The sequence below is a fragment of the Delphinapterus leucas genome, chromosome 13 (genome assembly GCF_059928025.1).
Source record: "Delphinapterus leucas isolate spDelLeu-1000000601 "Yukka" chromosome 13, BTC_Dleu_Yukka2, whole genome shotgun sequence".
In the NCBI taxonomy this organism is placed as follows: Eukaryota; Metazoa; Chordata; class Mammalia; order Artiodactyla; family Monodontidae; genus Delphinapterus; species Delphinapterus leucas.
The window spans coordinates 64,105,240-64,122,062 of NC_143141.1; the positions used below are offsets into that span (position 1 = coordinate 64,105,240).

At 40.1% G+C, this 16,823-nt stretch overlaps 1 protein-coding gene across 1 annotated transcript in view; it reads right to left on the reverse strand.

Moving 5' to 3' along the window:
* RMDN2 (regulator of microtubule dynamics 2) overlaps window positions 1–16,823 on the reverse strand; it is a 69,055-nt gene that overhangs the window by 5,194 nt on the left and 47,038 nt on the right. The window contains exons 9-11 of the mRNA XM_089923267.1: window positions 12,962–13,060; window positions 6,777–6,830; window positions 6,608–6,688 (exon numbers count right to left, since the gene is read on the reverse strand). Coding sequence (XP_089779393.1) covers window positions 6,608–6,688; window positions 6,777–6,830; window positions 12,962–13,060 — 234 coding nt within the window. The remainder of the gene's footprint in view (window positions 1–6,607; window positions 6,689–6,776; window positions 6,831–12,961; window positions 13,061–16,823) is intronic.

Below are 16,823 nucleotides of genomic sequence, written 5' to 3' on the forward strand. Positions count from 1 at the left end.
AAGGTTTGTCCACATCCGTTCATCTATTCATTCTGCTACATATGAATTTTATGCTCATTCATTCATTGATAACCTCTAGTTAAAGTCTTTGCCCCCCTGGTTACTTTCACAGGGTGTGTGACTCTCCTGCAGGTACAGAAGTTTTCTCCTTTGCAGCATGTCCACTGTATAGTTATCTGAGTAATTTTGAGGCCTTCATTATGTTTCAAGCACTTGATGTTGACCATATTTATGCAAATGTCCTCTTGTAAGAACCCAGACTGGTTGTGAGCTCAGGTTACTCCTTTCTTCCCCAGATTCAAACTACCCAAACCTTTCTGCTGAGACAGCACACTTTCACCTCAAACTGAAGTCATGAGATCGTTCTGCATTCCTCAGTTACCCGACTCGTGGATCAGTTCTAATGTAGAGAAACAGACCTCACCCTCACGAACTTACCGTGACATTAGATGGCTCCTTCCTGCAGATATTCTGCAGGGAAGTTATGTCCTAGTTTTTAAGACTTTCCAGCCTAGACGCTGGCCTTGGGGAAATCTTCTCCCTCCCCCACCTCAGCTCTTCCCCTTGAACCAACTGGGAAGTCACATCTGATTTCAGAGCTCACACCCAAGGGAGAGCCAATGACTGGTGTTTTCTAGCATCATGTCTCTGCACGGCTTCCCCTGAGATGGGTCCAGCAGGCCCATTCTTTCTGAGTAAAGTCCACAGCCATGTCCTCAAAGGTCATCATTTCCTGTGGCTGCAATGCCAAGAACCCAGCTACCACCTGCCTTCCTCTGTTTTCTTACTCAGGGACAGCCTGAGCACTAAGCCAGCAGAGCAGAACTCAATGGACAGAAACCTGAGTGAGTCACATTGATAGTGAGGTTGCTGTCATCACGCACTGCAGCGCAGAGCTTCTTTCTCTCTAGAAAAAGGACAGGAATCCATATTTTTAACAAGCTCCCCATACCCAAGAAAGTCTTAAAGATTTAAACCATTGGGTTTAAATTCTAATTTCCTTAGAATCTCAGGTTACCTATCAAAACCTCAGGAAGGCCTTTCTTAGCCCCCGGTCCAGGTTGCAGTCCCAGTTTTATTTTCTCATAAATCTCTGTGATTTTATTTCCATTACACTCATCACACTTTATTGCTATTACTTGTTCAGTGCCTGCCTTCTCCACTAGACTACAGAATTCATGGTGGCAAGGATAGGATCTGTTTTTTTTCTCACTGTATCCCAAGCCTCTGGCAGAGCATCACCATATTTGCAAGATAAATGAATAAAGGTAATTTTTTTCACTCACTCAAACACACATTCAAAAACATAGATTTATTTGATCTGAGTCAGAAAATATTATGTTTTGATTAAATACATCAATGCTCTCTGCTACAGAGATAAATAAGAGAGAGACTCATTTATATTAAATCATTATGCTCTAAGCATTTGGGTAATGATTTATCAAACATCAACTTTACTAGACTGCATACTGATTAAAAATAACTGATCCCAAACTGATTCTACATCATCAGTTATTTTAAGAAAATTAATTACAAGCAAGGCTAAGAAATTTCTTTAAGGTATTTTTAAGATCAACTTAAAGAATACAGCTAAGGCCATTACATACTGAGAAAGCTTAAGAAATAATATATTTCGAATGCAGATGAATAGAAGGTAGGAGACAAAAGAGTAGAAACAGAGTAACATTGCCTGCCTATAATTCACGAAATGTCTGTTCAGACAGTGGGAGAGTCCACTCTGTCCACTCTGAAATGGCTTTATTAATTGTTTTTTAATGTATAGGAAGAATTAATTCTCCAGGCATGGAGAGCACAGATGAGTTAATGCACAAGATATACATTTAAACCAGAAAGAAATAGGCAAATACGAATTTCTAACAAACGAGACCCTGGACAACACTGCTGGATTTTGGTAAGTGATCCAGCCACCCCTCTGAGTTGTAGCATCCCTAGAACAGGAAGACAGGTGAAGAGTTGTGGACTAACTATACTTTCTAAACTTACCTGAAAACACGATGTCTTAATTAAGATGATCAAATATGAGGTCTTAATTAAGATAGAACATTTAAAGTAGAATTAGGATTTTAGGAAATTCCTTGGTGGTCTAGTGGTCAAGACTTGGCATTCTCACTGCCAGGGCCCTGGGTTCGATCCCTGGTTGGGGAACTAAGAACCCACAAGCTGTGTGGTGCAGCCAAAAAAAAAAAAAGAAATTAGGATTTTATTATTAAGAGTGGTTACTAAGGAGAGCGATGATTCTCAATCTATAGAACAGGTTGGAAATGCAGCCCAGGACTTAAACTACAGGTCATTTCAGAGACAACTACACCACTTGCTAAATATAAAGAAGTTCTTTACTTTCTGCCCTCCCAGAGGCATCTTCTCCCTGTGGTTGTTTCTGATACATTGTATTTACTGTCCAATAAGAGTTTGTTTGCCTTAGAAGAGTGATTAATGTCACTCCAAAATATTATAACAATTTTAAAAGTATTTTTCTTTACCGGATTAGCACATCCCTCATTGTAGCACAACATATCACACAATGCTTTTTATATTTGTGCTTTCTCAGTGTGCTCTGAGTCAATAACTTGGACTCTTCCTCCAGGCAAACAATTTTCAGGCTGCCAGCGTTGTCGTTATTTCACTCAGTGATCATTCTCACACTGCCTTAGACACAGGACTCCCTTTAATTTTAAAAGAAGAAATGTTTCTCAGGAGCTGACATTACCTATCTAGGGTCAAGAAAAGTCCACATGAATAATAAAATACTGTAATTTCAGATTCTGAAACTGTAAAGTGGCTTATGTGCATGAATCTGGGCTCTAGAGGCCCAAGGGCTGACATTCCCGATATTAAGTGCAGTATGATGAGCTCCAAGCTCCTTGATAAGGACAGAAGTCACGTTCACAAATGACCGCGATGCCAGGAAGAGGGTACGAGTGCCACAGAAAGAAGCACAAATGTTATGCAAGTTCACAGGAGGGAGAGAAAACCGATGGCTGGGCTGCCTTCGCTGTAATGAGTGCCAATGCTAGGTATTTTGGAAATAAACAAGTGGGTCAGCAAAATCACTAATGGGATATACTTCAACCTGGAAAACCTTTACAGAGAGAGTGGGTACTATAGATAACTTGCTTCATTCGATTTTCTAACTGAAAAAGAAATTGAGATATTCCTGACAGTACATTAACCACTTGAAAAAAAAACTGCTAGGAATACAAATCACTGGAAAAATTAAGTAATGCGGGAAATATTTGCTAAGGCTGTTGTGCTTATTACATAAATAGTTCCACACTGCACAGCTTTCTTAGTTACATCCATTACCGGTTCTATTTATTACTATTAGCACTTTTATTGAGTCTTCCTACCAGTACTTACTGAGTCCTTGTTATACGCCAGGCAGTACATTTGGCACTAGGAAGGGAGTGATGAATGAAACACACCTGGTTGCTACTTTCATGAACCAACCACACAAATAACTATATAATCGCAACTGTGCTAAATGGCATGAAGGAAAAGTATGAGGTACTTTCTTGCCTGGGAGTGTCAAGGAAATCTTTCCTGAAGAAATGACATTGATGGTGAGGCTTGAAGGTTGAGTAGGAATAAAGCTGGTGAAGGGAATGGAGGGTTTGTAGGGGAATGTTCCCAAAAGGGGGAACACTGTGCCCCAAGGGCGCAAGGCGGGAAAGAACACAGTGTAGAGGAGGGGAGAGAGGGGAACATATGAAGCTTAAGAGATTGGGAGGAGCTAGATCAGAGCCCTGACGGGCATGCTAAAAATTTTGAACTTCATCCTAAAAGCAAAAGGTTTTCAAGCAGGGAAGTGACATGCGAAGGTTATGTTTAATCTGTGGCTTTGGCTGATATTGGGAGCCAAGAATGACTGGGCAGGGGGCAAGGAGCTGTGAGACCAGTTGGGAGGCTCTCATGATCGCAGCTCAGGTGAAAGAGGGTGGTGCCCTGCTTGGAGTGGTGGGTGGAGAGAGAGAGAGAGAGAGAGAGAGAGAGAGAGAGCAGTTGGATGTCTCAAGGCATGTATTAGAAGAACTACGAGAGAGCTTCCCTGGTGGTGCAGTGGTTAAGAATCTTCCTGCCAAGGTAGGGGACACAGGTTCGAGCCCTGGTCCGCGAAGATCCCTCATGCCACGGAGCAACTAAGCCCGTGCGCCACAACTACTGAGCCTGTGCTCTAGAGCCCCTGAGCCACAATTACTGAGCCCGCATGCTGCAACTACTGAAGCCTGCACGCCTAGAGCCGGTGCGCCGCAAAAAGAGAAGCCACCGCGATGAGAAGCCCGTGCACCACAACGAAGAGTAGCCCCCTGCTCGCTGCAACTAGACAAAACCCGCATGCAGCAACGAAGACCCAACACAGCCAAAAATAAGTAAATTTAAATAAATAAATTAAAAAAAAAAAAAAAAGAAGAACTACGAGAACTTGGTGACTGGGTAGACATCTGGGTTTGGGGGCTGAGGGATAAGGATGTGTCAAGGATCATTCCCAGCTTTTCTAATTAGGTGGGTGGAGGTGCTATTTACTAAGAGGGGCAGATGAAGGAAGAGCAGATGCAAAGGTCTGATGACTAGTTGAGTGTGAGACGTCTATGAGTCATCCAAGCAGAGATGTCAAGCAGGCTGTTGGATAATCAGGTCCAGACTCAGAGGAGAGGTCTAGAGACGCAAATTTGAGGACCCCTGGCAGGTACGTAGTATTTGAAGCCATGGAGGGTAGGTTTGGCAGGTAGGGAGAAGGAAAGGGGAGAGAAGACTTAGGGACCAAGGATCAAACCCTGAAGCTGGTCAATATTAGACCGTCTGTGAGAGCGCTGAATGTCATGCATGAACATCTGCATATCAAACCAGGTACCTCACTATCATACTGTATTTTCATCTCCTATTCTAGTAAGAATGCATAGACACTCAGTTTAAAAGGACTGCATGTAACCCAAACTGGCATCGTTCAGGAGAGATGTAAAAGACAGTAGGGTCCCAACCACTAACACGGAGCAGGCAACGAGAGGAACAAAATCTGTTTCCTGCTGAAAAAGTTACACAAACTGTCTTTTAGTTAAAGAGTGCCGTTTTGTATTTCCTATTCACCAATGGAGCCAACTAGGGATTGGAGTTAGAAGGATAACGAACCCCGTAGGAAATCCCAAACATAGAAGCAGGCCAAGTCCTTGCGCAGGTGGCTGCTGCTGAGCCCTGCATAGAGACACAGGCCTCCCGGAACCTGGAAGGTCCTGCGCAGGCCTTGTTTCACTTCCCCTTTCCAGACTTATTTCCCATGACTGCCCTGAATATTCCTTCCACTCCAGGCAAACAAACCTTTGCTTTTCCACCTCTGTGTTTTTGTTCACGGCCCGTGACGTGCTTCGCCCACACCTTCACGTTATATACGTCTTTCCAGGTCCACCTCTGATGCTAGCTGATCTCTTCCAGGTGAAAATAATTTCCCCCTTTTCAATATGTCCATAACCAATTATTTGTGCCTCTCTGAGCACTTCATGCTTTCTACCCTGAGCTCCCTTTATTTGGATATATACCTTATGTTCCCTTCTAGGCTACAGGCTCCTAGAGGGCAGTGGGCATGTCTTGCATGTTTATATTCCTGATCGCAACAAACACTGAAGCCTGTATTGCTCCAACAGCAGAGGAGGAGTACTTATTTCTGAGGTATTTCTATTCAGTTGCGATTCCCAGGCTGATAATGTTTATGTGCTATGAGAAGGGAGCAGGAAAACATTTATTCATTTCCTTTTGTTCCCGCAACTACAGTATACAGGAACACAGACTGAATTGTTAATGCTGTGAAACTCCTAAAACTTACAGCACGTCCAGAATTCTGAATTAGCGGGAAAAAGGCAAGAAGCAATGCGACACCTTCTTTTACATTAATGGTGTTCAAAGACCAGGAAAATGTTAGTACATATTTTTAGTCCTCTTCACGGCCTTCGACAGCCACAACCTGCTGTGCGCTGCGGACTGACAGCGGCAACTGCACAGAGCCTCCTCCTGCTGTAAGGCGGCAGTCTGTCTAGCTTGTTTGCTGCCTACCCCAGTTTAAGCACCGGTTCCCCAGTATCATGCTGTCCTCCATCCTTCCTCATGGGGCCCTTCCCACTCCCTGCTGTGTAACACCTAACATGCATCACGATGTTTTACCTGCTAGCCCACGATTTGTGTGCTCCTTAAAGATACAAGGGGTCTCCTGGGGAAGGGTTACCTATAGCAATTTTTTTTGTTTTTTTTTGCGGTACGCAGGCCTCTCATTGTTGTGGCCTCTCCCGTTGCGGAGCACAGGCTCCGGACGCACAGGCTCAGCGGCCATGGCTCATGGGCCCAGCCACTCTGTGGCATGTGGGATCTTCCTGGACCGGGGCACGAACCCGTGTCCCCTGCATCGGCAGGCGGACTCTCAACCCCTGCACCACCAGGGAAGCCCCCTATAGCAATTTTTAAAACGGCATAGTACATGTTAAATCCAAGTCAAAATGTTTTAGGATAGCAAAAACCTCCAGATGTATCTAAGCCGGTTGTTCATATTTGAGGCTGGAATCGTACTAATAAAATAACAGTGCTCCTTGTCACCGTATGGACTTACCTCTTTGGTAACACAAGGAAGCAACACTGCCATATTACAGAACTTCACAGCAGTATCTGTTTGTTCAAGATCAATATAACACTAGAAATGAAAAAATAATCAATATGAAGCTTAATCACATTTTTGTGTAATGAAGTCAAAGTGATCTTAAAACTGTGGTCTTCATTACCTTGGCCAAGAACATGTAATTGGACTTAGAAAACCCAGGGTGTAGTTCTTCGACCTGATTTTCAGAGAAAACAGAAAAGAGAACAACAGAGAAATACTAAAACAATAAGTAAAGTAGATCTATTTCAATAAATCAGACATTAACCAAATTGCCCTAAGAATTTAGGATGGTTGTGTCACATGTGAATCATTTTATTAGCTCAAGTATCCTTTGGGTAGAAATATAGCTTTTGAGCTTATCCATTAAAATAGAATTATTATTGTGGTCATAAAGTTTACAAAGCAATGAGATACTTTAAGATTTTGTATAACTTGTTATACAAAACAAAGGTATAACCATCCTCTGTATAACCATCTTCCTCACTTCCCCTTCTCTATCTTTTGTGTTTTTTTCTTTCAGGGACAAAACAACTGGTGATACACTCTCCCCAGGACAAGTCCCCACAATCTCTTTGGGAGGCATGAGTAGAACGTGACTGACATCACATGGCAAGCGTCTTCCACTACATGAATATTTGATTTCTTAGGATCTCAACACACTCCGTACGAGCTGAATAGTAACTGAGGTCCATCACATCAAGTTCTTTCAAAGAAAATGCAGATTCTTAAAATAACTAGTCCAAGTAGCAGGCCTCCTTGCAGATTTTAATACGTGGGTATTATAAAGGTACTTTACCCCTCATCTGCTAATGTCTCACGTACCAGCTCCTTTTCTCTATATCTGGTAAATAAGAATTCCGCCAGGTATATGGTGTCGCTACTAGAGAGCTCTTCTTAGAACCTAAGTCAATCTTTGCATCGGAGCCAGGTTTTGCTGTTGTAAAGGTCTATGCAAGGAAGCTCCCAACCCGACCCGGCCCCCAACACAGAGGGACACAGAACCCAAAAGAAGGATACTTTAAAAAATTTATAAAAGTATGCTTGTTTTACAACACACTAACAATCCAGACATTTCCAAAATTAAAAAGTGAAAGTTTCTCGGTTAGAATCTTATTCTCAATTACGATCTCAGCCCCCAGGGGTAACCACTACCAACAGTTTGACAAATGCATCCTACAGACATTTTACCAAGCAGAGTAACCCGCCCTCTCCAAAGGGAACAGATTTTTGAAAAAAAAAACTTTTTAATGGGACCATTTCCTACATATTGGTCCAAAACTTTTTCCCCACAACATACCACAGATACATTTTTGTGTTCACATACAAGATCTCCCTCATTGTTTCTAAGAGCTGCATTTCATACTACACATATACCATAATTAAATTAAGCGTTCTCCCTTAGACATTTAGACTTATTTTTCACTATTACTAATAATGATCAGCGAACATACTTGTTCCTATATGCTTGTGTGCATGTGATTACATGTGTAGGAGAGATTCCCAGAAGTTGAATTGCTGAGTCAAAGGATACATACATTTTAAGGACGGATACTAATGGAGGGGAAAGCAAGACCTAGGGTGCTGAGGAGCGTTCCAACACCCTACAGGAGCACATTCCTTGTAGAGGCCATTTACTCTCTACAGAACCCCAAAGAGAAGGGTCCTGGGAGGAAGAGGAGGACAAAATCTCTTGGGTTGGGAAGCCAGACTGGGTGTACCTCTTTCAGACCGAGCAGATGGACAGTGTGTGGATCTGGCCTAGAACCTGCTAGTGAAGCAGCAAGGCTGCGAACAGACTGAAGGAAGTCCAGTCCTGGCCGGAGTCTTGAAAGTCCTATAGAGCCATCCATGGTGCTGATGGGTTCTGGTCCTCCCACTTCCTCTCTACTTCTCCGGTTATTTCCATTGTCACTCTCTGAGTTTACTAAGTGCATTTCTCGAGCCACGCTAATACAATTTTTGTATATTTACTAAATAAATAAGTCACAGGTATGAAATGTATGGTGTGGGGAATATAGTTAATAATTATGTAACATCTTTGTATGGTGACAGATGGTAACTAGACTTAACGTGGTGATCATTTTGAAACGTATAGAAATATCGAATCACTATGTTGTGCACCAGGAACTAACATAGTGTAGCAAGTCAATTATGCTTCAAAAACAAACAAACAAACTCATAGAAAAAGAGATCAGATTTGTGGTTACCAGAGGTGGGGGTGAGGGTGTTGGGAGGGGAGAGGAATTGGAGGAAGGCAGCCAAAAGTTATAACTTCCAGTTATAAGATAGATAGTACTAGGGATGTAATGTGCAACAGGATCAATATAATTAACACTGCTTATGTTATATATGAAAGCTAAGACAGTAAATCTTGAGTCCTCATCACAAGGAAAATTTTTTTTTCTATTTCTTTAATTTTGCGTCTACATGAGATGATTGATGTTCACTAAACTTACTGTGATAATCATTTCGTGATGTATGTAAGTCACATCATTACGCTGTACACTTATATAGTGCTGCATGCCAATTATACTTAAATATAAGTGGAAGAAAAAAAAAGGACCTAGAGTAAACTTTATTCGATTGTACCTTCTATGTCCAGTAGTTCCCCCAGTTCTGAACAAATCCTATCTAGATAACTTGCCCCAACATATGCACACAGCAGCTTCTTATTTCTTTAATGTTAGAGTTTTAATTCTGCATATACACCTTAACACTTATGTCAAATTAACCAGAATGATCATAAATCAGAACATCTCTTTTTGTACTCATGGTTAAAAAAAAAAAAAAGTCCAAAGGAACATAGGCAGGCTACTAACAACACCTAAGTCCTAAAACGGAGCAAATCCTGACCTTTGCCAAAGGCCTTAGTGGAGTAACAAGGAAAGTAGTGTTACTCAACAGAATGTTCTGATTAAGGGGCAGTTTCTAGCTATGCTCTTATAACACTATCACAACACCTGGCAGAGAATACTGTACCTGTTTACTTCGTTTTGGTTGTCCAAGCTCCCTGGAGGCAGGAGCTGTGTTGGTCATTTGTGTTCCCTTCATTTGGACTAGGTATGTGCTTAATAAACATTGCTGAATAAATTAGCTTTGTTTTTAAAACATCTCATAACCTCGTGCAGCAGCCCTCTGTCATATCAAGGCACAGAAGACAGCTCTGCAGCTGGTGGAACCACTAAGGAAGACTCAGGGATCATGTGACAGCAAACAGTGAGTGACATCAGGGTAGCCAACATTGCCCCACCTGTCATTTACTACACACACCGATCCACTGGTTCTTAACCATGCCATGGGCTGCACATGAAGGACCTTGAGAACTTTAAAAACGCTGATCAAGCTTTAAAAACCCTTACCATATGACCCCACAATTCCACTCCTAGGTATTTGTCCAAGAAAATTTAAAACGTGTCTACACAAAAGCTTGCAAATGAATGTTCATAGAAGCTTTATTCATAACAGCCCCAAGCCGGGAACAGCGAAAACATCCACCAGTAGGTAAATGCATGAGCAAATGGTGGTATATCCATATGATAGAACATTACTAGGCAAACAAAAAGAACTACAGATACCCTCAGTAGAATGACTGCAGCTCAAAACATTATGCTGAGCAAAGAAGCCAGACACACACAAAGTACAAACTCTAAGATTCCATTAATACGAAATTTTCAAATAGGCAAAACTAAGCTATAGTGACAGAAAACAGATCAGTGGTTGCCTGGGGCACGAGGCAGGGGTAACTGACAGCAAAGGGGCAAAGACAGCTCTTTAGGGTGACGGAAATGTTCTGTATCTTGAAATGGAGATGGATATGTGAGTATACCAATTTGTCAAATTTCACTGAACTACACAGAAAATGGGTAAATTTGATTGTATATAAACTATACCTTAATATATTCAGAGATTCTGAAATAATTAGTCTGGGTTGTGGCCTGGGCTGGCGTTTTTTAAAGCTCTCCAGATGATTCTAAGGTATAGACAAGGTTAAAAACCACTGACCGAGGGAATCATGCCATAATTTTGGATGAGGTGGGAAGCATGCTATAGCTTGAAAAAAATTCCAGCAGGGGATTCACAGATGACTCCTGGTCTAAAACCACCTCCCTAGATGCTTTGAGACTGTGGAGGACCAGATTTCACCTGTTATATGAGCAAAATAATAACAACATTTATTTTCAGTTAGTGCATTTAATGTGCTAGACCCTGGGCCAAGAAAATTACATGCATTATTTTATGTAATTTTCACAAAAACCAGATAAAGTAGGTATTATTATGCATGCCTACTTTACAGATGAAAAATTTATGACTGCGAGAAATAAACATGCCCATGTCATACATATAGGAAAAGGTTCGGGTCTCAAACTGTCTGATTCCAAAGCCAGTGCTCTTGATCTCTACAGGACTGAACTGGATGGCTCTGGGGACTCATTCCTGTGAACCCTCTTTGGAGGCATGGAGTGGGTGCAGAAGTTCTACAGTCTGGGTTCCAATGACGTGACTCCCTGTTGGGACCAGGGGGTTGCAGACTCTCCTGGGGTGTGGGATCCAAGGTATGTGCTGCTTCCTTTTCCACTCCTCTCCCGTCCTAGATTTCTTAGTTCCTCCACGCCTTAGCCTCCTCAGTACCCTCAGGTGTTGCAGTAAATACGGGGAGAAGCATTCCTGATGCCTTCTCGCCCTCTTGACAAACACCATGGAACGCATTTCAGACAATCTAAGTCATAACTAAATGGTGAGGTCGCAAAGATGGTCTGCCAAGGTGTTTACATTTTAATGAAGTTAAAACTCTGAGCTTTTATTGAGCACTTATGAGTTGCTGGGCATTCTCTAAGCAATTTGCTTGTATTAACTCATTTAATCTTCACAACAACACTATGAAGGGTTGTTCACAACAACTTCACAACAACAACTATAACCTCCATGTTATCGATTAAATTGAGAGAGAGAGAGATTAAGTACTTGCTCAGTGCTAATCAGCCAGTAAGAAGTAGAACTGGGATTTAACCAGGTGCTCTGGTTCTAGAGTTTGCAATCCTTACCCTACATTATTGTGCCTCTTACTACTTTTATCTGTGTAATACTTCAGGTGCATGAGCACCTTAAGAACTTTCGTGCAGTGTCCTGAAAACCTGACCCTCCAGTTATAACTTTGATACTATGAAAAAATGGGTTTCAAATTCAAATAAATTTTTTGCTAATGAACATAGCACCTTTTATAAGTCATTTATCTTAAATGCACCATGATCTCTATTCTTGTAAAATTTAACATGGGAGAACTAATTCTCAGTGGTAGAAAAAAGGTGACGTGATGATAATGCACTCCTATTTTTGACCTGCCATTGTGTGACATTGGAAAAAATTACATTCCTGAGGTCTTGTTTTGTTATAAAACAAAAGAGATCACACTAAATAAAAAATAAGAAACATACAGCCCTTGTACTTGTATTCCCATACTTTTTTCCATTGGGCTCATGCTTGATTTTAGAATACTTATTTTTTCACTGTTCAGAGAAGTGCAATGCAACATATTTGCCATCTTAGATTATATGATCTCTAAACTCTCTCTCAGTTCTACAAAATCAATCCCTAAAATATAACAAAAAATATTAGCCTGTACAATATGTTGGACAATTACCAAAATCGGAGCCTGGTTTTGTCTACATTGTTACAAACCTGAAGTAGGCAGGTGGTGAAAGAAAAAAAATCTTAGTATCTATAAGATTCCATAATTGGTTCCAGAGAAAGATGAAGCGATTAGCCCAACAGGAAGTTGGTTAAATGGGTGGATGTATTACACATTTTCATGTGTGCATACACACACATTACTATATAGAGTTTTATCAGCATAGCAATTGTACATTTTAAGACAGGAATGAAAACACTGGTTTGGTCTGATGCCCCACAAATATTCCATAGAACTGTCTGCGATTCATAGAGTGACTTTTTAAATAACTCCCCTTCTTGGAAACTTTTAGTTCTTTAAGATGAAACTGGTTCTATATTAGGATAATGAGGAGTATTTAGGACCAAGTCTAATAATCAGGGCATGAATGCTTTTGCACATATTCACACGACCTGGAAAGCTACACTGGATTTGGCAGTAAGGGCTGCCACACCCAGGACCTAGGGCATAACTATGATCTAAGAAGTAGTTTGGACATGCCAAAATGAGGACTCAATCTGGGCTTACAGTTAGAAATCAACAAATGGAGAAGAGAAAGATTTCCTTGACAGCAAGAGTAGGAGAGCCTGGTGCAGATAGGAGCCAGTTTGACACTGAAATAATGGATAGACAAAATGTACCTTAAGGAAATTTTGCAAAGCTTCTTGTACAGTTGCAGATGGTATTTTTCCAAACAGAGTAGCAGCCATTTTTTTCTCAATCCAGCTCAGTTTTGAGACCTGCAAATATAGAGCAAATCACTCTTAGAAAGTTGTTCACCTTTTGAATGAATAATCTCTCCCCAGTTAGATGAGTGTGAGATATCACCTTTATGGTATTAATATTTTGCCTTCCTTTTTTCATAATTCTAACAAACTGTGAGCTCTAAAAGCACTGGTTACCAAACCAATTTGAAATACTCATAAGGTTTGTGTCCAATGAGGGAAAAACGGGGTGGGGGTGGGGATTAACGCTGATCCTCTTTGTTCATGTGCTTCTTGATCCTGAGATGACACATAGTATTTCTTTGCACAGGGTGTAGTAGCTACAAGACCCTACCTTTGCTCTCTTGCCACCTTTTCCATGCTGCCAACCTGACCCAGAATGCAGCATCTCAGAAATGTAAACAGAACGAGGATCCTTAACCCACGAGGAGTGTACAGTGAGGGCCCGGTATAAATATTTATAATTCAGGATAATTTTTTTTAAACCCGATGAACACCAAAATTAAACCTCATATTACCATTTGTTTTTTGCTTTCTTTTTAAATTTTTTCACTCTTCCCAAATACGAATAATAGATATATAACATAAAAGATTAAAAGGATTCAGGGGAATTCCCTGGTGGTAAAGTGGTTAAGACTCCACACTTCCAATGCAGGGGGTCCAGCTTCGATTCCTGGTCAGGGAACTAGATCCCACATGCATGCCGCAACTAAGAGTTCTCATGCCACAACTAAGGACCCGGTGAACCACAACTGAGGAGCCCACCTGCCACAACTAAGGAGTCCAGGTGCTGCAACTAAGGAGCACACGTGCTGCAACTAAGAAGCTGGTGAGCCACAGCTGAGGAGCCTGAGAGCTGCAACTAAGGAGCCTGCTGGCCACAACTAAGACCCAGTGCAACCAAATTAATTAATTAATTAAATATTTTTTAAAAAGATTCAGAAATGAATTCTTAAAAGGGTACTATGCTCTCCCAATGCCATCAAGTGTCTTCCTTCCTAATCCCATCTTCTAGGGTTCTAGGTAGCCATTAACCTCTATTTAAAAAAAAATTATTCCATCAATATTTTATAATAACTATACATGGAGTGTAACCTTTAAAAATTGTGAATTACTATCTTGTACACCTGAAACTGACATAATATTGTACATCAACTTTAGCTCAATAAAAAAAGAAAAGAGGTACAAACTACTATATATAACATAAATAAGCTACACGGATACACTGTACAGCACAGGGAACATAGCCAATATTTTATAACTTTCAATGGGGTATAATCTATAAAAACTATGTTCACTACGTTCTACACCTGAAACTAAGATAATATTGTAGGTCAACTATACTTCAAAGAAAATACGATCCCCCCAAAATTATTCCCTCGCTTTTCTGTATAATGTTAATTTATTGCCATGCTTATTTTTCTATTTTTGAACTTGAAAAAAAAGATATGTTGTTTATTTCCTTCTTTGGCTTATTGTTTTCACTTAGCATTATAGTTTTAAGATATCATCCAGATTGATGAGAGTAACTGAAGTTCAGTCACTTAAACAACTCTGAGATATTCCAGAGTTGTCTATTTAGGTCTTCTGCCCATTTTTCGGATTGGGTTGTTTGTTTTTTTAATATTGAGCTGCATGAGCTGTTTATGTATTTTGGAGATTAATCCTTTGTCTGTTGATTCGTTTGCAAATATTTTCTCCCGTTCTGAGGGTTGTATTTTCGTCTTGTTTATGGTTTCCTTTGCTGTGCAAAAGCTTTGAAGTTTCATTAGGTCCCATTTGTTTACTTTTGTTTTTATTTCCATTACTCTAGGAGGTGGATCAAAAAACATCTTGCTGTGATTTATGTCAAAGAGTGTTCTTCCTATGTTTTCCTCTAAGAGTTTTATAGTGTCTGGTCTTACATTTAGGTCTCTAATCCATTTTGAGTTTATTTTTGTGTATGGTGTTAGGGAGTGTTCTAAGTCCATTCTTTTACATGTAGCTGTCCAGTTTTCCCAGCACCACTTATTGAAGAGACTGTATTTCCTCCATTGTATATCCTTGCCTCCTTTGTCATATATTAGTTGACTGTAGGTGCGTGGGTTTATCTCTGGGCTTTCTATCTTGTTCCATTGATCTATGTTTCTGGTTTTGTGCCAGTACCATATTGTCTTGATTACTGTAGCTTTGTAGTATAGTCTGAAGTCAGGGAGTCTGATTCCTCCAGCTCTGTTTTTTTCCCTCAAGACTGCTTTGGCTATTCAGGGTCTTTTGTGTCTCCATACAAATTTTAAGATTTTTTGTTCTAGTTCCATAAAAAATGCCATTGGTAATTTGATAGGGATTGCATTGAATCTGTAGATTGCTTTGGGTAGTAGAGTCATTTTCACAATATTGATTCTTCCAATCCAAGAACATGGTATATCTCTTCATCTGTTGGTATCATCTTTAATTTCTTTCATCAGTGTCTTAGTTTCTGCATACAGGTCTTTTGTCTCCCTAGGTAGGTTTATTCCTAGGTATTTTATTCTTTTTGTTGCAGGGGTAAATGGGATTGTTTCCTTAATTTCTCTTTCAGATTTTTCATCATTAGTGTATAGGATTGCAAGAGATTTCTGTGCATTAATTTTGCATCCTGCAACTTTACCAAATTCATTGATTAACTCTAGTAGTTTTCTGGTAGCATCTTTACGATTCTCTATGTATAGTATCATGTCATCTGCAAAAGTGACAGTTTTACTTCTTTTCCAATTTGTATTCCTTTTATTTCTTTTTCTTCTCTGACTGCCGTGGCTAGGACTTCCAAAACTATATTGAATAATAGTGGTGAGAGTGGACATCCTTGTCTTCTTCCTGATCTTAGAGGAAATGCTTTCAGTTTTTCACCATTGAGAATGATGTTTGCTGTGGGTTTGTCATATATGGCCTTTATTATGTTGAGGTAGGTTCCCTCTATGCCCATTTTCTGGAGAGTTTTTATCATAAATGGGTGTTGAATTTTGACAAAAGCTTTTTCTGCATCTATTGAGATGATCATATGTTTTTTATTTTTCAATTTGCTAATATGGTGTATCACATTGATTGATTTGCGTATATTGAAGAATCCTTGCATCTCTGGGATAAATCCCACTTGATCATGGTGTATGATCCTTTTAATGTGTTGTTGGATTCTGTTTGCTAGTATTTCGTTGAGGATTTTTGCATCTATATTCATCAGTGATATTGGTCTGTAATTTTCTTTTTTTGTAGTATCTTTGTCTGGTTTTGGTATCAGGGTGATGGCGGCCTCATAGAATGAGTTTGGGAGTGTTCCTTCCTCTGCAAGTTTTTGGAAGAGTTTGAGAAGGATGGGTGTTAGCTCTTCTCTAAATGTTTGACAGAATTCACCTGTGAGGCCATCTGGTCCTGGACTTTTGTTTGTTGGAAGATTTTTAATCACAGTTTCAATTTCATTACTTGTGATTGGTCTGTTCATATTTTCTATTTCTTCCTTGTTCAGTCTTGGAAGGTTATACCTTTCTGAGAATTTGTCCATTTCTTCCAGGTTGTCCATTTTATTGGTATAGAGTTGCTTGTAGTAGTCTCTCAGGATGCTTTGTATTTCTAAGGTGTCTGTTGTAACTTCTTTTTCATTTCTAATTTTATTGATTTGGGTCCTCTCCCTCTTTTTCTTGATGAGTCTGGCTAATGGTTTATCAATTTTGTTTATCTTCTCAAAGAACCACCTTTTAGTTTTATTGATCTTTGCTATTGTTTTCTTTGTTTCTATTTCATTTATTTCTGCTCTGATCTTTAT